Genomic DNA, 22,128 nt, shown 5'->3' on the forward strand with positions numbered 1-22,128 from the left:
CCTACCATCAGCTGTCACCAGCATCCACAGTTAAATTAATTATATGGTTGACACTGTCTTTGACCTTTAATTCCTCTGTGATACAAAAGTGTTTGTTCTCTAGATTCTAGTACAGTTTAGCTTTGTGAGGAACGGTTTAAAAGCAAAGTCTTTCCTCTGTTATTAACCATAAGTTATTAAACACTGTCAACATACCTTAGAGTGAAACACTGCTGAAATGTTAGCAATAAGGGAGGTGGTAATACTGCTTAGCAATAAGGGAGGTGGTAAATGTTTGATAAGAATAAATTTCTGCAAGGAACAGTACTGCTTGAAGAAAATAGCTGAATATTCCTAATTCTATGCTATTGCTCGAGGGCATAGAGATGGATGTCTAAAATATTCAATTACCATCCTGCTAGATGAATCTATTTATTTCAAATCCATTCTGAAATTATTTACTACCCTAAAATTATGATTTGAATGTTTAGTTCATTCCCTTGGCATAGAGAGAGAGCTCAAGTTGCTGGGAGGAGAGAGGCTAAAGTAAATAGTTCATTATTTTTAAAAAATAATACTTGCATCCTGCTAACAGTGGGAAGAAAGAACTGAGAGTTTTTACTGACTGACAGTAACTTAGTCACTCTTTTCACACACTGCTTCCTGCCTTTGCCTAAACGTATCTCATCAGTGCACATTTTCAATGCAAGACTTTCCTGGTAGTGAGGTTACCAAAATAAACTTTACTTATCTATGTGAAAGGCCCCAGTGTTTTCTTTTTTTCCCCTGGCTGTTAGCGTATCCAAATTCTAGAGCAGACCTGCTGTTCCTAATTAACAGCAGTTCTGTCCCCACAGTATGCAGGGGCAGGGCAGTTCTGTGAGCGGAGCAGACACAGTGACCACACACACAATCCTGTTGCTTCACATAGATATATGTATGGGTATAGATATATGGTATATACACATCCACTTTTTTTTGGTTTTTATATATATAAAATAACACCTTGTTTATAAAGCGACATTTAATTGCCACTGGTTCCCTTCCCGCCCCACAAAAACAATAGTATACAAAATATAAAATATTTTAAATATTTATAAACGCCGCAAGAAAAAAATAGAACTGTACGAAAATATTTTTTTTTTTTCTGAGGTTCCCTCCCTGCCCTGTGGGAAGAAAAAGAGAAGGGGTACACATTTGGCCGGCCTAGTGTGCCTTGAGTCCATAGTTATTAAGTGGGTAGGAGTATGCCCTGCCTAATACTATCCGGTCCCGGAGGAGCTTAAATAAGACATAATAATTGCAGAAAAGGATGAGGGCCATGGAGAGGGTATGGTTCCACTTCTCTGAGCGCAGCAGGGAGTAGAGCTGGTAGCAAACCACACTGCCTTCAATGAGGATCAGCAGGTTGAGCAGCCGTAATGGACGGTGGAAAAGGAACTGCAGGGAAACAGTTAAAAAGGACAGATTTCTGTAATTTGTTGCAGGGTTAAAGGGAGGAGGGCTATGTATATAATGCTGGCAGGCACCACTGAAGAAGAAATGCTTGTACTCCAGCCACCATCAGGTGCTACTTAGGGAAAACAGAATAAGAGGTGGCATGTAGAAGTGGCATTTTGCTTGAGAAAGGGAGGACGGGCAAGATAACCAATTGGCCTCGTGATGTGCTTTCCTGTTTCCCTGAACGATGTTAACTAGAACCCTCTTGGGAATATGCCACTGTCTGATGAGAGAGCTGGGTCACCTTGATGAGAAAACACTCACAAGGCAGCTGTGGCTTCCATCTTGCCCAGAGGTCACTTTAATACTGGAAGGGGAAAACCCCTCTGCTGCTAACAGGTATTTTGCTTAGCAGCAACAGGCTGTTGCGCAGCACTGAACTCTGTTCTGCACGGTCTGCTCTGCTGCAGCTATGTTTGAGCCTCTCCTCCCTCCCACAGTCGTAAGGCATCAAGCAAGAGAAGAGATACTTGCGTAAAAGCGGGCATGGGACACATCTGAAGGCACTGCTACGTTGTAAGGCCCAACTGCTTTATACAGGCATCGGCTCCGTCGCACCAGAACTCCTTGTGGCCATATTGTGTTTTCTGACCAGCTGTGGGGAGAGAATGCCAGAGCTTTAGCATCTGTGCTCCCAGCTCCTTGGATAAGGGTTCACAGGAATGGACTGCATCTTGAAAAATACCAAAGCTTCTGCCACAGGGACATGTCCTAGCTCCTACTGGAAAAGCAGAGAGACGTGATCACAAGCCCATCAAATGGACTCTGAGTAATGTGAACAAATTACTCCCAGTGCAAGAACCTCATCCACTGCATGGGAGGGGGCCACCCCCCGCCCCTGCACAAGATACTCTCCACTGGCCAAGAAGAATGTCAGCCTTCCTTTTTGGGAAGGAGCCAGCAGTGACTGGAGGAGCTCAGACAGCTCTCTAGAGCAGACATTTCTGTTTCCAGGGAACAGTAAGGCCAGTAGAATTGCATGGGGAGTGCAGAAGTGTTCTCAGTAAATATGCACTGGTGGTATTTGCTCCTCTACTAGAATGTCTTCTCCTCTCTTTGCGAGGCATGCCAACCCTCCCCATGCCCACACTCACATGTGCTGTGGAGCATTGCTGTAGGAACCGTGTTCTAGTTTCTGCCACTTTCCAAGGTGGGCGGCTGACCTGTGGAGCAGGTCACAGTACTTGGGAGGCAGCAGCTGAGTGGTGAGCATGACAAAAGCATTGATCCACACCATGATGAGGTGCTCACAGGACCAGCGCATGTCGTAGTACTGGGTGCTCTGCAAAGAGACCAGACAAGAACTTGGCACCACTGTCACAAGACAGACAAAGGAATGACAAGGGACATACTGCGTATGCATCCAGCAGACCCACACCACACGTTACAGGCATGCGCTTTTGGACCAGTGATTTCGGAGGGTTACAGCTTAGGAAACACTCAAGACTCCCTTCTCCTTGACCTGAAGGAGAAAGGGCAGGGGATGATGCTGCAGCTGGTGCATCTTCTCCTCCAGGAACAGGTAACAAGGCAGTTTGCTTGTCACAGAACTGCCCCAGGAGCACCAATTGCACCAAGACTGCTACATGGAGCCCTGCCCGTTTTCTGCACCAACAGGAGCTTGTCCAAGTTAAAAAAATGACAGATGAAAATATACAACCCGCACATTGACAAGAGGCTCTTGGATTTAGCTTGCTGAGCATCCTAGTTGGCTCTAAAAGCCTGACCACCAAAGCCTCTGATCCAAACACTCAAAAGGCAAGATGCTGGATCTGAGACGGGTAACGACAGGCTCCCTTTTCTAGGAAGAACACAGCTATCCATCTGCCTAGGACAGGGGGTGGGAGAAGGGGAGTTAGTAAGTGGGGTGATGGGACTAGAGGTGCATCACATTTATGGCAATACCTATCTGCCAACCAGGAGCAGTACTAGTGCACTCCGGATGCAGCCATGCTCCGCTATCCGGGCTGCCAAAGGGGAGACAGAGAAAAGGGGAATTAACCAGGAATCTGGCCTGGCAGCAGTTCACACAACAGTCAGAAGGAGACAGCGGGCAGGGGCACAGGGAGAGCCAGACAACAGCTACCTTCACAAAACACAGTGGCAGGAATGCCACGTAGTAGGCACTGAAGAGAGAGTTGAAGAGAACTTCCTTGATCCTGCGGTTGAAGTCTGCTTTTAGGCACTCCACCTCATTGCGGATGAGATCTGGGGAAAGGGGGCAGCTGTGGGTGGGGATAGACGTAGGATTATTGAACTGTTCTCTCAGGGATTCCCACAGAAGCGAGAAGAAATCTTTGACCAGGCTGCTGACAGCTGAAGCCCCATCATCTGCCACCTGGTCCTGTACCAAGTATCCACAGTCTGCAGGTAGAGGCTGTGCTCTGCTGTCCTGGTGGAAGCAGCACAGAGGGACGTAGACACCAAACCTGCCATAAAAGAAAAAACAATGGTTGAAATGACAGCCATCCCAACAGGAAGTGAGGGGCACCTTCTCAACAGATGCTATCCCTTAGGAGAGTGATACCACATAGGAACCCTCACTCCAGAAAGCTAGTGGCCAACTCTTCTCCACCCTAAAGGGCCAGAGGCTGCAGTTTCAACAACTGGGCAGAGAAGCTTCTTTAAATCCCATTTGTGGAACCAAGCATCTCAATGGCTCAGTCTACAAGTGGCATTAAAGGCCCCTCACACAAACAGCAACTGAGGCAATTTGCTTCATCAGCTCAGTGCCACCTTCTCGCACCACCCCCCAGCCCCTCCTGCCTCCCTTCTAATTTAAGTTGAGGAAACAGACCACAGCCAAGAGCTCTGCTTCCCATGGTGGCTTGGGTGTGTCACACCCAAGCAGCTGTGCTCCCCCTGCCCAGAAGGTGGTGTCACTCACGGGTAGCCCAGGAAGAGAAGGTTGAGAACAGAATGGCTGCGGAAGAGGTTGACCAAAGTCCAGCAGAGCACCCATCCACAGAGGGTGAGCAGCACCAGGCGCACCATATAGTGAACCACTGATGTCGCGCCCACCTGAGAGGCCTGCAAATGGAGAAGAAACACTCAGCAGCCCTGTAACACTGGTGCTAGAAGACAAGCACAAGGGCTGCCTGTGGAGGAGCAGCAGGGAGAGGGGTGCCAGGAGGTACTGTAAGAGGGATAGCTGCCCTCTTCCTCCCAGAAGCAGGAAACTGATCGTCTTACAAAGGTAAATGCCTTTGATTTTATTAATGACTGACAGAATCTAAAAGATTCAAATAATCACAAGTTGTGGGGCATGACTAAAATAGGGCCTTTAAAAAAAAAATTCAGAGCTGCAAAGTAGAAAAATATTTTTGCTTAAATCCCTTATTGCTCTGATAATAGTCCGGGATAGCCTGAAACCCAATTCCTCCTGCTCTTTCCTTTAGGTCTCAGCATTCTGGAAGGTCACAGTTCTCAGCCAAGGGAAGAGAAGATGGTGCACCCTGGCAATCCCAAAAACAGATTTCCAAGACTCATCTCTATTGGATGTACAGGCTGCAGTCTAGTGAGGAAGCATCACAGCAAGAAAGCTTGTTCCAGTCTCCAGAGGGGAGAAGGAAACTGAACTATGAAAAGATACAGGGTTAGAGCCAATAGATGGGATGTGCAAGAACTTGCATGGAAGGTTTCAATGCAGAAATTTCAGTCTATGAAAGTTTTATGGAGGATGTGAACACAAATGAAAATGGCACGAATCAGATGAAAAGAGAACTTTAGAGATCCCATCTTCTCCATTCATCTATTCAACAGGACATTACTGTTCTTTTATTTACCTTTTTTACAACACTGCTTAGTTGCTTAGCCTAGAGTTGTATTAACCATTTCAGTTGTCAAAACTTCCATTTTCCTCAAACTGACTTTTACAAAGGTCTGTTTTGCCTGGTTCTGCTCTCACAAACACAGAGAAGGTCTCAAAATCTGTGGTGACATGACCAGAGTCTGAGTTATTGAGTAACCAGGACTGGAAAAGCAGTTCTACCAGCATTCCTATTTCACTTCAGTGTACTCAGACATCCTCCTCCTGACCTTTCCCCCTCTAATCTCCAGTTCATTATTCCAGTCTTGCCTAACCTCCCTATTTGCCTTTTTGCTACCTGACTTGCAATTCTCTTGGCCACTTCTCTAACACAAGATTGTGCCTGCAAAGATAATAAGCAAGAGGGACCATTTAATCTCCTTCTAGTTGCAGAGGCAACAGAGCTACCCAATACTGCAGGACATGAATGGTCTCCAGGAAAAATCTCCAAGGCAGGGCACCACCAAAGTCTTGGTCCTTCAAATGCAGACTCTTCTGAGGGAAGAAACCCTCCCACTTGCAGAACTTTCTTAGGCCAGGGATGGTCATGTTCTGCAGTAAGTACTGCAGGCAGGAGAGGGAACATTGGGAATGTTACCTCAGAGATGAGGGCCCACACCAGCCTCCGTGCCAGCATCACTGTGATGAACGCCGCCAGGTGGTAGTCAATGAGGTGAAAATTCTGAAGGAGGAAAGAAGAAAGGTCTTCACCAGGAAAAGGGACTCTAAAACCACCCAGATGGGGTGGGACTAGAAAACTGGCTGCTGGGGAGTATACTAGGATCTCATGTAAGCATTCCCCTAATCTCTCTCTTAGGGATGAGAGAAAAGGGATAAACATTAGAAACACAGGAATGTCTCCAAGAAGCAAGATCTTTTCCACAGGGAGGTTCTTTACCATGGAGAGATCTGCACAGAAAACAAAACAAATCCACCCTTCAGGCAGGTATTTTTGGGGTCAAAGGGACATCTAGGACCAGAATCCTACTATGGAGAACAGGTTACAGGTTCTCCAGGGAAAAGCCCCTGAGCAACAAGGGCAGCTGAAATGGAGTCCAGAGTGAGCACACCAGCTTACTTTCCCTCTTGGTCTCAAAAATGGTCTGTAGCAACCACTGTTCCCTGATGAAGTGAGAAATGTCATCTTCACAGGTCACAGATCCATATTAGAAGTTTAATGTTGACTCTGGCTGCATCAAGTTAGATACAGTTCTCACAATTTTTCAGTGAAGCCATCAAATATATCCTGGCTAGAACAGTTAGCAGACTCTGAATACTGCTGTTTGGGATTTCAAGGACATTTTGGGTAGAAAAGAATGCTTGAGTTGTGATGGGAACAAACAAATGACTATTAAATCCTTCCAGGGAGGGAGCCCAAAACAGAACGCTTTTAATTCTAAGCAAGCTGCGTCCGCCATCGCAGAGCTGAGCTGGAACACCAGCACCACCTGTCGGTACAGGTAACTGAGGAACCACCTCACACTTCCAAGCAGCCCTAAGGACACAATACCAGCTGCAGAGGCTGGCTTCACTCACGCATGCCCACTGACTCAGGTACAGGTCACTGCCAGGTCGCGTAGCTTATTGCACCAGCAAGACTGAAACTGAGGAGACTGGTAGCTTTAGGATCTAAACCTCTCCCCAACTCTGCTGCTGACCTGTTGTGAGATCCTAATGTAAACTTGCATATCTTCCTTCTTCAAGCTCTGTTGTTTCCACTGGGAAGGGGTACCCACGATAGGAGACAGCTCCTGGAATCTCAACTCTGTTTCAAACCCTAGGAGCTAGCTAGGCCATGCAAGTATCTGCAAGAAATTTCCCCTGAAGGAGTCCTGCTGATTCCTCTCTCTCATCTGCCATGTATTTTCTCCCCTGTAAAATGGGGGATGACATGGCCCTGGATGATGGGGGTGCATGCGAACTCCCATCCACCCCCTTAATGTCTAACGCTTGGTGATTCCTGGACTGAAGCAGCATGAAAAGCAGCTGTGTAATGAAAAAGCACAAGTGATGGCACTTGCTGGGGAACTCACCAGTGAGGTGCAGGAAGCAGGGTGATTGTATGGGTACCACCAGACAGTCTTGTAGATGTTGATGTACTGAATGAAGAGGGCTACCAGTAGGTAGATGAAGAACAGGAATTCAAAGAGAAGGCTCCCATCCAACGGCAGTTCAGGGATCCGGCAGTGACGCACAGGCTCTGGAGTAATCAGCGCTGTGATCGGAGGCGCAGAGAGGCTGATGGCACTACCATTCCTGAAGCAGATGGGTATCACTCACTTGGTAAACATTCTACATCATCTCTAACATTTTCCAGGTCAGAGTATGCTTGAGGTTGTAAATTGGAGACTGGGCATTACTAGAGGAAAGGTGACAGCAGTCTTGCATTTATACTTCTGACATGAGACTGGTGGTGAGCTTCATCATCTTAGCTCAGACAAAACCCTTACCCAGCATTTTCTCTGGACAACTGATTGAGCTGCCAGAAGTGCTGTGACACGCCCAGCAATATTGCAGTAAACTTGCAGATTGAGGAGCAGAGGTACAGAGGAAAATTCATTGAGGACTCTGTGCCACATCAAGCATTTAATGTTGGCTCTTTCCACCCATCACCAGGACATTACAGTAGCACCCAGCCTCCTTCTCCAGTACTGCAAAGTGCCCACTGTCTTTCTGCTCACAGTTCCTCTTTTTAAAAGAGGGGTAACTAAAAATGGAATGAAGTAGTTCAGCCACTTCCTAGAGGCTGACCTGTCAAGTGTTCTCACACTTCCTTCTTTCCTAGGTTTAAGAGGAGGCTAGGACAACTAAAAGTTCTGGCAGACTGAACTGATGAGGGAAGCTCAGACATAACTACGTTGTGTCTGAAATCAGGATAAGCAAGGACCTAGGCACTGCCTCTATGATCTCTACAGTTACTTGCTCCTCAAGAACCTCAGACTGTGCCATTTGTTCATCTGTCCCAGACAGAGAAGTCTGTACAGGCCAAAGCTACATGGCTTGGATTGCTCTAATTTGTAAGAATTAACTTATACTAGGGCCTCTGAATGTAGCAAATAGCTTTTCTACTTTGCCAACTTTTCTATGGAAGGAAGTAACACTGGGCCCTTTCAGTTTTCATATCAAACGTGGAGATCTAAATGTCACTATGTGTTCCTGTTTCAGCCCCCAACTTCCCCAGAAAATGGAGATGATCTTTGCCAACTGTGAGAATTAGTTGAATCTGCAGCCAGCAGGTCCAAAACAGAAGAAGGGCATCCCCTTGCCCTGCCTTTCTATTATGTGGGAGGAGGAGTCACAGCTGTGCTCTGACACGTCACACTAATTCCCTGTGGCACTGTAGGCAAGCAAGAGACAAGGACTCATCATTTGGGGAACTGGGAACTGGGAACTGCTGCAGGAAAGACAAACGGAGCACTGTGCAATTTCCACCCCTGGCTGTTGTGACCACAGCAAGCGCTGAAGGGGGGCTGAGACCACTTCCACAATCCTCCCCATGGGGCTGATTTTACTGCATGAAGTCAAGAGAGGGACCACAGAGGGCGGCATGTGCCATAGCAGAGCTGAGAAGCTGGAACAGAGGTTTGTCACACATGACACGTTCCCTCTTGGATGAGTCACCTCCTACTGCCACAGCAGGGGGCTCAAAGTTCCCATCTCCCAGTTCCTCGCTTTCACCACGAAGCCACCCTCCTGCACAGAGTTCAGAGTGGATCAAGTCCCTTGTTTTTAGTGCTGTCCAAGCCACAAGGGTCTCAACGCCCCCACCTTTGTCCTCACCTGTTTCTCAAACCAGTACCGTTTCCGCAGCTCCCGCCAACCAGCGTCTGGAGAGAAGGCAAAGCTGAACGGCTTAGCTGTTGCCGGCTGGGTCCCCTCCTTCCACCGGGCATGACCAGGAACCAGTCCGCTTCCAGTGCCTCCGGCAGGCTGTGCCCCGAGACCCAGACAACGATCCAAAAGCCTTCCCAAGTCTGCAAAGGAGAAAGAAACATTAGTTAAGGTGCAAACTGCTGTTCACATAGTTCACACTGCAGCCAAGCAAATTCATGCAAAGCGAAGTTACTCTCATACACTCAGAGCCCTGTGGGACAGCCATCACCACCCTAAAACACTGTGCCATTTCAGTGGCACCAGATCAGCCTCTGCTTGCACATGCAGAATGAACACCACTGACACTTTGTCTTTAAAAAGGGGCTGCTTAAATCAGCCATCAGTGACTACTAGCACTTCCTGCTGGCTAGAAAGCACCACTGAGCATCTGCAGTGCTGGAGGCAACACAACTGTGTGTTTCATTTCAAAAGCAAGCCTGGGAAGAGCCCTCTCCGTGTTGTGGTGGAGCTATTAGAGCTTCAGAGGTCTTTTGAACCATCCAACACGTTACTTCACAGGCTCTGATGCTGTTGGGTAATTTGGATGCCCTCTGGCAGAGGTCTAAACAGACAGGCTGGTCTCCATGAAGGTAGCTGCGTGGTTCAGCTCTCTTCCATGCTAAGATCTCCTGACTGACATAAAGGTAGGAGGTCCATTTAAAAGTAGTTTTAGTTAGCAGAGTAGTGCAGCAAAACACACATGTTATGCATCCACTTCAAATGCACGTATAGGCGCTCACATGACCCAGCCCTTCAAAGAAAAATAATTTAATAGTAAGCTTATAAATATTTATTTATTTCTAATGACACATTTAAATTTATCAGTTCCTTAAAATGGATTAGTACGAGAGAGGCTGGGCAACTCAGAATATCAGTAACAGTGGTGGATTCTCTGGCACACCCTTTATCACTTCCCGTACAGTTTTGCTTCTGTTTCATTGGTCTCCCACATGACACTGCAAGGATTTCAGCAGTCAGGTAAGTTTCTGATGGCTAGCAGACATAAGGAAGTGAGGGACTGAACTGGAGTGTAAATCTGCAAGTCACTCCAAGCACATGTGCTGTACAGAAACAAGACACTGAGCGAGCATCTCACTCTAAGGACTTTGGTGTGTCTGTGAGTCCGGAGACTAATCAGCTGCCCTTTTGGAAAAATATCATACCCAGAACCAACCCAAGGTCCAAAAAAGGACCCACACCTTCTGGGAAGCTCTAGATCTAGCTTTGAAATCTACAGATGGAACCTATCATCTATTTATAATTCAGTTATCACCTCCTTTAAAATCATGAGAAATCGCGGCTGGCAGAAATGCCAGGAAGTTTCCTCAGTGAGTCACACCACTGTCGCCATGAACACAGTGTGCAGGAGAATTACTCTAAAAAACCTCCCTCAAAGAATTATCCTTTGTATTAAAATTTCCCATCCTTCATCTCTACTCTAATAACCAACTGTTGTGGTTGAAACTAGGATACCAATTCTCAAATTTTCAACAAAAATCCAAGATGTTTCAAAAGATGAATGCTTTCCACATATCAACATGAAGATCACTTGCAAAAAAAAAAATAAATAACACCCAAACCCAAAAAAACCCAAACCAAAACAACAAAACCACAACAGAAAACAGAGATCCTGGAGACAGGGGAAAAAAAAAAAAAGAAAGAAAAAGAGATGTGAAAATGCACGAAAGGAAAGCAAGCATTGGGCAATTTGGGTTTGGAGGAAAATAATGTATTTTGGCAGACTATAAAACTCTCATTATAATTCCAATGACAACACAACAGAGAATTGAAGCCTTCCTTACCTTTCTAGTCAAGACTCTAAAGCTTTCAGACAATTTTCTCTAGGATGTTCTAGAGTTTTATTTGGGAATATTTCTATGTCAGGAATTAAATATAAACAGAAGAAAATTCTCCTGCATGCACAAGATGAGCAGGGGTGGGAACAAACAATGCTGAATTCACTTAGGGCATCCAGACTTTTGATAAGCAGCTAAAGTGAAGGAAAAAAATGAGAAAAACCTCTAAAAAGGAACAAACTTGAAAGACATTTTAAGCCAAATTTAACTACTACAGGGACTGTGAAAGCTAAAACAACTGGTCTAATTCAATCTACAGGATATTTATGATAATGGATGCAAAATGTTGGTGGTATAATTAGTGCTATTAACAGTGGAAGGTATTTTATGCCACATTCAATAATTAATGTAAATAATTTAACAGGTCTCATTAGTATCATCCCATTAGTATGCCTCACACACTCTCCAATGCAGGCACTTGGACACTAAGGAATTGCACTTCTACCCTCTGGTTTTGCAAACCAGTAAAATGCAGGGTTTCTACCAGTAAAACAGACTGCCCGTGGAAAGCAGCCATCCTTAACATCAGTGCACATATTTTAAATGCACTTGAATAAGCCCTTTCACAGTGATCCATGAACATATAGACTGGGCAGTTTCTCAATCAAGCTTTAAATAACTTTTACTTCACTGGAGTTAGATCAAATTAGGTAGGCGTCTGTTAGAGCAAAATCTGCCTAAGAACCATTCCTTTTTTGTTTGCCTCTGTTTTGTAAAACTTGCCACACAAAACTGAAGCTCCACAGATAAAGCTAAACAAAGCAGTGAGATTACAGATCAGTTCGACTCTAAGTCTGCTTTTTTTGGCCTTGAACCAATCAACAGCTTTCATTTTTGAGGAGAGAGGCATGGGGAAAAGCATTTTTATACCTTTTGATTAATAAACAAAGGCATGATTCTACTTTGAAAAAATATGTGAACAAGAAAAAAAGTGTCCATAACCCTTTATTTCAACAGATAAGATTCCTGTGCGCATCTGAGTCATATTAAGTATTAATGAAGTCTACAGGCTCCCTTCTCTGTTTGCAGTACCCACCCCATCAGCGATCTTATTTTATATAGAGTCATGCAGAAAAAGTGAGTAATGAAAGATAAAAGCTCTTCCTGACAGGCCTCTTTAGTCTATTAATATGATTCCACATTGTTCTTTCCAGTTCACCTACAATTTCCCTCAAAAAATTAGTCACATACTTGTAGTCCCTTCATCCTCAAATCCTCAGAACTGAAACCAGCCATATTCCAAGATCTCCTCTCTCAGGCAGATGTGGGCATCATAAAAACAGACAAGCAGGATCTGGGGACCAGCTACAGAACAACAGATAGTGGGTCCAGGGATTGGGTGTGTGTATGGACAGCTCTTGGTCCTAGGACAGACCATGCTCTTTCATATGTGACGTACTTATAAGAAGATCCAGAAACAGGGCACAAGACCCTCTGATTTCCAGTTCTTCCTTTCAGAACCACAGCAAAGGACCACTTGGTCATTTTGTTTCTCTGCACCAACACCCCTCCTGCCCATCAGCTCCCCTGCTATCCTGCTGAGGCAGGATCGAGGCAGGCAAGAGCTACAGCTGTGTGCAAGGCTTTACTGATAAAGAGCTAGGCAGACAAATTATCCTCCAGTTCAGAGGTGAAGCAGCATGCAGCTCTGTCCTGCTCCCCAGGGACCATCACTCAGAATCATGTTCCTGCATCAGCAGCTGCCCAAACAGCTCTTTCAAGAGGCAAATCAGGAGAGAGTCAATGACTCATCAGAATGGAAAGTCTGCCTGGTTCCCCATCTCTTTGCTGCAAACACTACAATGCTCAGCCAGTTATTTTGATGGCGTTAACATTTTTTAATCGGAGAAAACTGAGCCTCTAGTCCCTCGGGAAGCTCACTGCACCAAGGCATACGAACTCTCAGGGGCTGGAAAACATTCAAGAGGCTCTTCTTGGCTCCACAAGACCTACAACCAGATACTCTCAAGAGCAGAAAGGGAAATGTGACCATCCTCACTTGCAGCAATGTGGCTCAAGAAGACCACAGGTCTCTCACTGCAACTCTCCATCTCGATTAAAGCAGCCCTTTCCTGCTGGGTCAGCATGTGACATCTGGGGGTGAAGCAACACATCGCCTCTGTGGTGAGTGAGGGAGCTCTGCCTGCCTCCTCCTCAGCTACACACATGCTCCCAGTAAGACTTTCCATTCTGGGCGTCCGTGCTTTATGGAAACACACCTGCCACCTGTGCAGTGTTCCCTCGCAGGGAACTGCAGCAGGTCACCCCCACAACATGGCTGCAGAGCACTGACACAAAGCACAGTCTGTCTCTGAAACTGAAACAAGCAATGGTCTCTTGGTTACTAATGTCCTCAATTCAAGTTGTTGTAGCTGGTCAACCTAATCCCAAACTTGCATTTGTCCAGCAATCCTAATGTCTTTGCAAATTATCAGCAAATCTACCTTATAGACAAGTTTTCTTTTGAACTTTGAACACTGAGAGTCCCAGTTACTACAGGTTATTTTTATTTCCTTTTAGTGTGAACCATATATTTATTTATTTAAATTAAAAAATAATAATAATTTGAAAAACCCAACAAAACAAAAAAAATTCCCACCCATTTTGACAGCTGGAAAAACTGAGACACAAAGCTGGTAACCAAATTCACCCAACATAATGCCAAAAAGAAAAAACAATCCTAAGAGAGCCTGGGAACAGCGATGGCAGAACCCAAGCACCCTCACATCTGACACACCGAAAGCTAAGAAGCTGTAAAACTTCTGTGGAAGCCCTAATTTGGTTTGGGAATAAAATAAGCATTTGGTTGTTGTGAGGGAGGAAACAACCTACAGGTTATCAGATGGAAAGCTAAATATTTGGCTTGCGCAGAGCTGCCCCAGTGCTAAGTCAACACAACCTTTCAACTCAGGCTGGCTCCAAAGGCACACACCCGCCACCTGGCCCAGAGCTGGGAGGCAAAACCGGTTAGGACGGAGGTCTCCAAGTCTCCAAGTCGGCATATTTTCCAAGTCCTCATGCCATACACAGCAATGGATTAAGAGGGAGATTTGGTAGAGAAAGACAGAAACCCCCCTGAAGTGCAGCTCAGACTCCATCAAACAGGACAAGAGCGAGTAGTGAATCACCCCTGTCAGGTGATGCACCAGCAAGACTAATTTTCACTCCATGACTAAGAATCAAGAACCTCCTCTGTAATAACAAAACCAATCCATCAAGACAAGGTCGGTGTAGGCTTTTCTGATGCAGCACAACTCTGGCTAAAGAGGCTCCATCTAACAGTCCTCTACACACACACCAAACCTGAATGGTGAAAGTAGCAAGAAAAAGGCAAGAATTCACAAATGGCATATAACAGTGTATGACATTTCAGGCATCTTCAGCAAAGAAGGCTAGAGCTGAGAAGACAGGTAAGTGGGGAAACTAAGAGTTCTAGCTAAAGACAAGGTGAAGGCAGCATCTGCCATTTGTAGCTGCTGCAGCACTTCAAATACCCACAGACAAAAATGGGAGCAGGAAAGAAAAGTTTTCCAGGAAAAGCCTCTCAAGATTAAAGTGCAGTAAGCTGAGCCAGCTCATTTTGTAGATGTGTTCTTTAAGGTTAGGACATAGATTTAAGTTCTTAATATTCTAGACCAAGCAAATTATCCAAGAGACTGAAAGAGCAATTTTTAAAAATGGAGGGGGATTTCCAACCCAAATCCTATACATTGCTTAAAATCCCCTCAAAGACCTTACTTCAGGAGGTGAACTGATGAAATTTCCAGAGGTATGCAGGCGATAGGATCCTCTTCAGAATACAGGTGAGTTCAAGTCTTTGTGAATTGGAGGAAAGAAGATAAACACACTCAGCACTCTTAATGAACCTCTGGCGAGTATGAGAACAAAGCCACAATTCCTGAAGTAATAAAATAATATTACCTTATAACCATATAATTACCTTGTGCAACAAACTGCTGCAGGAGGTTAAAGCAAAGAGCTTAGGAAGACTTTAATGAATGACTGTAATAATTTTATGAATGAACACAAGTGAATTTATATTCCAAAAGAAACTGAAAAAAAACAAAACCAACCCACAACACAAGATCCTCAGGGCTCAGCAGCTACAACTGGCCAATAACACTCCTCACCAAGACAACACTATTACAGTTAGCAAGACATTAACATTTTCTTTGGCTTCTTCTGATGTATACAGCAACACTCACAGCCAAATACAGGATCTGGGAATAAAGAAAGCATTGGCTTGTTCTCGCGTGAGAACAAGACAGAATTGCAAAGTTGAGCTTTTCCAGCAGCAAAGGGAAATGCAGGCCTGACGAGCTGGGTCATGGTTTATTTTGGTCCTACAGTTCCCATGCTTTTCAGTCGTGTGGGGAAAGAGACAGCAAGTCCAGCCTCATCCAGAGTAAGAGGCCCAAACTAAAGAGCTGGCAGGAATTACCAAACTAGACCCACAGTTCTCTGCGTATGTAACAAGACAAAAGTTTTAAGCTCCAATTCCTTGTGCATATTACTGATAGAAACAGAAGTTCTGTTTAGAAGGGGCCACTGGTTGGGAAGTAATGCTAAATCACAAGGGTGATGTTTTAGCAGACACAACACAGGCAAGGCTATCAAAGCCGTTAATACAGTTTATCAACACACACTCCTAAGTACATCTTGCACCAAAGCTCTTCAGTAAACATTACGCACAGTCATGGCTCTGCTAAAACACAGCCACAGATCACCCTCCGTTACACTGTGCCATGTACAGTAACTGGGAAAGGAGGGGAATCTTAGGTATGGCCACTGAACTTTTTTTCCAAGTTATCAGGGCAAATGCACAACAACAGGTCACTCCTGAAGGGGGTGAAGAAAGAAAACAGAAAAAGATAGAAGATGCTCTTGCTTTAAGAGCCCATCTTAACATTTCCAGTCAAGTAAGCCAGCAAAATATGCATTCTCCTCCCAACCTTGAACACATACACACACCCTAGTGGCCTGAGTACAGGCTAGGACCTCATTTGCTTTTTAAACTCTCCTCTTCAATTGACTTCCAGGGAACTTGTTTTACGAATCTTGTCAGACCTCAATTTCCTTATCCCGAACAGGATAAACTGTTCAGCAAGTATTTCTCCTCCCAGGGGTTTCTGTTCGTAGTAGTGATTATTTTTTACAGTATTATTTTAGCGCTTTAGACAAGCTTTTTTAAAAACAAACAGAAGCAGCTTTCCTGCTGGTTTTGTTTCTCTGCCAATCCCTATGTTTAATTTAATGGAGATCAGCCATGATGACAAATCATGGGGAGTCACTAAGATTTTTCTATTTTGTCCTCAAATAGCTAAAAATAAGGCAGGCATCTGCCATCTGTAGCAATGAGTTTGAAGGCATGAAGTAGAAAGGCATGAAGTAGAAAGTTAAAAGCCGCTTCCTTAAGCTTTACTCCAAATCATCGCACTGGGATTCACAGCAGAAAGTATTGGTGCAACAAGAGTTTGCATATCCCTAACACTGTGGAAAAGCAAAATTATTGCAGGGAATTCTAAATAAATTGTAATTTGCATAAATCATAATTTTGCATTAAAATATAAACCACATTTGAGAATGCATCAACTCTCCCCTGCTTGCCTCTTTAACAAGAGGTACAGGTAATACACAAGTTCCCCACAAAATAGCAAGTCTTTAACTCAACTTCCATGACTGGTAGGCAGCACTCAAGAACCTTGTATGACCGTTTACAGATCAACTAATCCAGCAGATTGGGAAAATGCAATAGGATACATTAATTAATTATACTAAGACTAATTTACCTGTCTGAATCTACATACTCTCTCCCTTATTTGTATTTATGGGCCACAGATGTCTACTGACATTTTTGCTTTAAACCAACCATTCCAAAACACCTGCACTGTTAGACAGCAGGGCTCTCCTGACCGGCTTGCACAATACCCACTTCCCACCAGAAGTCTCGTTTTTCGCTTGCAACACCCAAAAAACTCAAAAAAAGGTTGGAAATAACTCTCCGATGACCACACTCCACAAAAAAAGGCACAAAATCTTTCAGGGGAGATTTTCCCAAGTCACACAGCTCCTGGAGATTCACCTCTCATTTTAAAAATCCACTGGCTAAAAGCAATGCCACTTACCTAACCGTGGTAGGGTTAGAAATAAATGGACTAAAGTTCTGATTCACACAGAAGACCTACTGTCATTAGGTGAATAAAGAAGAAGAGAGAACCAACTTCATGGCACCATCCATTACCAGGACAGGCCAAACTCTGCAGTCAGAGAGCAGGCTAAGGAGATGGCAGAGGGAAGGGATCACTGAAAGAAGAGGAAGGTCAGTTACTGTAATATCGTATCTTCCTTATGGCTTCTGGTGTATAAGCTAGCACTGCATTAACGTCAAACTGGTTTAGTTCTTCAACAGAATGGCAGTGCAAGGAGAACAAAAACTGGGCCTCAGAAAGGAAAATATGCATAACAGAGTATCATACTGCACAGTTAACTATGACAGATTGAGTAATACCAAAGATCCCAAGCATTTAAGTAGGTTCTGCAAGCCAAATTCAATCCTTCTCTGTATGTCTCAGTCCATAAACATGCTAGGACATAAATTTTCACAATGGAAAAACAAAAGAATTGTCAGAAATGGAAACTATTTTTAAGACCAAATGTTCTAACAGCAAACAAATTCAGCCAAATCTCTAACTTATTTTCACTAATGCTAAAGAGCACGTACATCTGTGTATTGACAAACTGTATTTTCTTTAAATCCAGAGTATGAACCCAACCCCTCCAACTCGAGAATTTCACACTGGTAAACTAAAACTGAACCACATGATTGTAACTGCCAAAAGAAAATTATTCCAGGATTTCATGATTCTGAGGCACAGGGAAATCATTGAGACTGAGAAGTAGGATGGTCTCAGAATCAGTATTGTCTTGTTGCTTTCCATCATATCCATCTTTAGGAGCTGTAACTCTATGGAGTAGTACTGAGTGGCCCAACTGGCTTCTGAACTGAATGCTCATGGAAACTGGAAGCCATCTTAACAAACATTTCTAGCACAAATGCTTTTGCTGTATTTTCAAACATTCAGATTTGATGCACACAGAAGGAAGTTTTATGATATCCAGGCTTGAGTTGCCCAGATCAATTTGCATTACAGACCCTTTCAGAGCAGGATTTGTGTTCAGCACTGCTCAGCTTCAAAACTAGCAAAAAGGTGTGGGGTTTCCCCTTCAAATACTATATACAATTTGATTCTTTCTCTAAAATTTCAGAACAAAAAGTAGTGGCTGAAGAACGCCCAGACAAAAAAAGTGATTAGGCCTGTCTGCTTTTGAGTAATACATAAAAGTATATCTATACTGGCCATGTTACATCAGCACAAACATTGCTAATATAGGCAGGCTGCTAAGATGAGAATAGCTTTATTTCCTTAGCTACTGCATCCCTGTAAGGAAAATAATTCAGCAAGGTGCTAACCTGTACATTCCAAGAAGTTTTTAAAAGAATTTATCTTACAAGCAGAATAGAAACATATCCTGCAAAAGTAGAAAGCAAAATGTTTTATCCCCATTTTACAGCCAGAGAGACTGTAAAAAAATAAAAACAAAAAATAAAAAGGCCTGCAAAAATAAAAGGCCTGTCTTTTCTATATTGATAATGTTTTTGAATGCTCAGGTTGAGGCAATATAGACACCTCTGTCAGTAGGTGTGTGGATATCCAGAGCTTCTGAAAATCAGGTCTCAAATGCTTGCAAGTTACCATATCTGCAAAGAGACAGCCAGCAATGAGATGTACAGGAGGCATGGAGGTGTTTTATCGTCTTGAAATCAGGAGTACACATCGCACTGGGTACAGTGTCAATGATATTACCTGAGCTTCTCTGTTCTTCCATATAAATCAGACCTGGATGACATTCCCACCTGAAATTCTGGTTTGTACTGCAAAACCCAAGTCAAAGATGTTCAAGAACAGAAACAAGGAGTAGCTGCACCTACACCTAAAGAACTTTCAGTCAGGTAAGGGACAACAAGGAGCAGGTGAAGTTTCAGCCCAACTCCCGGAGTGGTCAGCATTGCCTGGCTACCACTTTGGCATCTGTGGGCCCAGATTTTACCAGCAGAGTATCATCCGACGGCAATGCCAAGCACCTCGGCTAAAGCAGCCTGCACTCCAACAGGAGCAGCTGGAAGGAGAAATGAGTATAAGAAACACTCCAACTGGAATGCCGGGAGGTGAGCAAAGGAGCAGACTGCGGGTTAAAGGGCTGATGTTTTCTGCTTTCAGTATCAGCTGAGCCATTCCAGTCCCATCCCTGTACTACCGTAACCCTCTCCCAGAAAATCTCTTCTGGTCACAGTGAGTTAACAGACAGAAGGGATTGTTATAGAAGGGATGCCTTGTCTCCAAAAACTTCATAACTCACCACTTTGTAACACAGACATCTCATTTCTTCCCTTACAGTTGTAACAGATACCAGTGACAGTAGGGGCCCCTTATTCTCAATAAAAAGCATGCATGAGAGCAATCACAGATTGCAAACAAAGCTGCCTCTGTTTCTGCTATACATTCACATGTTAAAATGATGCTGGAGTAGCAAAGGAACTGCCTCATGTAAAAAGGAAAATCATCGGACCAACTGCTACCCTAAAAAACGGAGGATGATTGATACACTGTTTTCTGAGTGGTACAAAAAAAGAACAGGGATGGAAATGCGCACCCACATGCATTCTGGAAACGATACCTTATGGTGGGTTGAATTTGCCTGGACTTACAGAGGATTGCCTCAGCTCTCATCTTCCACAGAACGGTGCCCTTGCCTCCCTCCTTTGCAGGACTGATTACGTAGGGACAGCGCTTTAAAAGCACACCTACCCGTGACCCCAGACTAACTTTCTCGCGTTTAATCCCCAACCCTCCTACCACGGAGCACCCGGCTCTCCGCAGCGTGCGCGGACCTCCCGCTTTAACCCTGGAACAGCAGGAAACGTCTGAAAAGAGAAGCCCGGCACCAAGTGCCGTAACGTACCAGCAGGACGGAACAAAGCCGGCAGAAGCCTCCCCACCACACACACACACACACACACACACACACACACACACACACACACATACACACACACACACACACACATACACCACACACGAAGTTTCGGTCGGGCAGCACCGCAGCCTGTGGGGGCTCCGGCGGTCCCAGCCCGCCGCCCGGCTGTGTCGCCGGGGCTGTCCCGGAGCGGGGCTGCCCTGAGGGAGCCTGTACTCACACATCCAAGCGCGGGCGGCGGCGCGGCTCGGACATCAGCCGGCAGCGGGGTCCCCGACGGCGGCAGCGGCCCGGCGGCGAGCCCCGGCCCCCGTAGCCCCCGGACCGCCCCGGGGGGATGAGGCTACGGCTGCGGCGGTGGGAGCCCCGCGGAGCGCCCCTCCTCCCGCCGGGCAGACCCACCTCGCCGCTGCCCCGCGGCGGGGCAGGGGCAGGAGCAGGAGCAAGGGAAGGGAGAGGACGGGAAGAGGAGGCGGGCGAGCTCGGCCTCGGCGCCCCGGCGCGGCCCTGCAGAGCGCCTGCTGCCCGGGAGACGTGGCAGTGAGGGCTGATGCTCTCATCACACGGCGACAGCGGCGGCGGCCCCCGGCGGCCGCGGCCGGCCCAGGGAGGGCAGGAGCCGCGGGGCGGGGCGGCGGCCGCACCGCGCCGCCATCTTGGTGGTGGCAGCGGGGCCGCTCGAGTGTGCTGCTGCCGGCCTGGCCTGGCCTGGCCTGGCTGCTGGGGTTTCGGGGTCTCCTCGGGAGCTGCTCCGTCTCCTTGTTTGCTCTGGAATCACAAGTAAAAATAGAGCCAGAAAGCTCCACACAGAATCATAAGCACAGAATCAATTACTTTGGAAAAAACTTCTGAGATCAGTCCAACCTATGACCAAACACCACCATGTCACCTCGACCACTGAGAGCCACATACAGTCTTTCCTTAAACACTTCCAGGGACAGTTATTCCACCACCTCCCTGGGCAGTCCATTCCAATGTCTAATCAACCTTTATGTGAAGAAATTCCTCCTAATGTCCAAGCTAAACCTCCCCTGGCACAGTTTATGACTATGTCCTCTCATCCTGACACTAGTTGCCTGGAAGAAGAGTCTGACCCCCATTTGGCTACAACCTCCTTTCAGGTAATTGTAGAAAGCAATAAGGTCCCCCTTGAGCCTCTTTTTCTCCAGGCGAAACAACCCCAGCTCCCTCAGCCGCTTCTCATAGCGCTTGTGCTCCAGACTCTTCATCAGTTTCACTGCCCTTCTCTGGACTGGCTTCAGCACCTCAATGTCTTTCTTGAAGTGAGGGGTCCAGAACTGCACGCAGTACTCGAGGTGTGGCCATGTTTTGCACCATGAGGTGCCAAAAAACCCCCCTAAAAAACCAGAATTAACTGCTTCATTACAGTCAGCACATGTATTTATCCTATGGCCGAACATCAGAAGCTGAAAAGCCCAGCTGCCACTGCCACCATCAGCCAACCACATTAGAAGGTATACACAGGTACCCAGGACAACCTCGGGGCACTGGGAGCCCCTGGGAAGAGCCAGCAGCCGGGAAGGACATTGGGTGATGTCTGCAATAGTCACCTCGCAGCAGCAAATAGACAGAGGTTGGAGAGGGCTGGCAAGAATGCTCTCCCAGGGAGCAAGAGGAAATACTGGAGAAAAGAAGTAATCTTGCTCGTGAGCAATAGCCACTTCTGGGTGGGGATGCACCACTTAAATGTTTATCCTGAGAACCTGGTAATTTGGGCTAGGCAAGACTATGACAAATGGGACAGAGTTGGCCAGACCTACCCTCACTGCTGCTGTCATGTGTAACCCCAGCCAGTAGCTAAGTACCACGCAGATGCTCGCTCCCTCCCCCTGGTGGGATGGGGAGGAAAACTGGAAAAAGGTAAAACCTGCAGGTTTAGATAGAGCAGTTTAATAACTGAAATAAAGTAAAATCTACTACTACTAATAATTGTAATGAAATAAAACATAACAAACAGAGAGAGAGAAATATAACTCAAGGGAGAAAAAACCGCACAACAGTGATGCATAACACAGTTGCTCACCACACACAGACCACTGCCCAGCCTGACCCCAA

At 45.6% G+C, this 22,128-nt stretch overlaps 1 protein-coding gene across 2 annotated transcripts; it reads right to left on the reverse strand.

Annotated features, from left to right (window-relative positions):
• Window positions 1-985: 985 nt before the first annotated feature.
• TMEM39A (transmembrane protein 39A) lies at window positions 986-20,593 on the reverse strand. 2 transcript variants are annotated; one of them, XM_032679107.1, is made up of 9 exons: window positions 20,273-20,593; window positions 9,068-9,261; window positions 7,321-7,543; window positions 5,886-5,969; window positions 4,367-4,509; window positions 3,566-3,908; window positions 2,574-2,761; window positions 1,954-2,074; window positions 986-1,419 (listed from the first exon to the last, which is right to left on the reverse strand). In XM_032679107.1, exons 2-9 carry the CDS (start codon window positions 9,178-9,180, stop codon window positions 1,186-1,188), a joined length of 1,449 nt encoding a protein of 482 aa, XP_032534998.1. In that variant the 5' UTR covers window positions 9,181-9,261; window positions 20,273-20,593; the 3' UTR covers window positions 986-1,185. The 2 variants fall into 2 exon arrangements, with proteins under 2 accessions (XP_032534998.1, XP_032534999.1); XM_032679108.1 differs by lacking the exons at window positions 5,886-5,969; window positions 7,321-7,543.
• Between the last annotated feature and the right edge of the window lie 1,535 nt (window positions 20,594-22,128).

The sequence above is a fragment of the Chiroxiphia lanceolata genome, chromosome 2 (assembly GCF_009829145.1).
Source record: "Chiroxiphia lanceolata isolate bChiLan1 chromosome 2, bChiLan1.pri, whole genome shotgun sequence".
NCBI lineage: Eukaryota > Metazoa > Chordata > Aves > Passeriformes > Pipridae > Chiroxiphia > Chiroxiphia lanceolata.

What these genes read in the sequence shown, in the direction of transcription:
- TMEM39A (XM_032679107.1), bottom strand. Translation starts at nt 9,180, where the DNA reads ATGCCCGGTGGAAGGAGGGGACCCAGCCGGCAACAGCTAAGCCGTTCA. An exon ending in TGCCACTGTGTTTTGTGAAG is followed by an intron (nt 2,762 to 3,565) that starts GTAGCTGTTGTC and finishes GTCTCTTTGCAG; the next exon opens with AGCACCCAGTACTACGACAT. An exon ending in TGTCCCATGCCCGCTTTTAC is followed by an intron (nt 1,420 to 1,953) that starts GCAAGTATCTCT and finishes GTTTCCCTGCAG; the next exon opens with TTCCTTTTCCACCGTCCATT.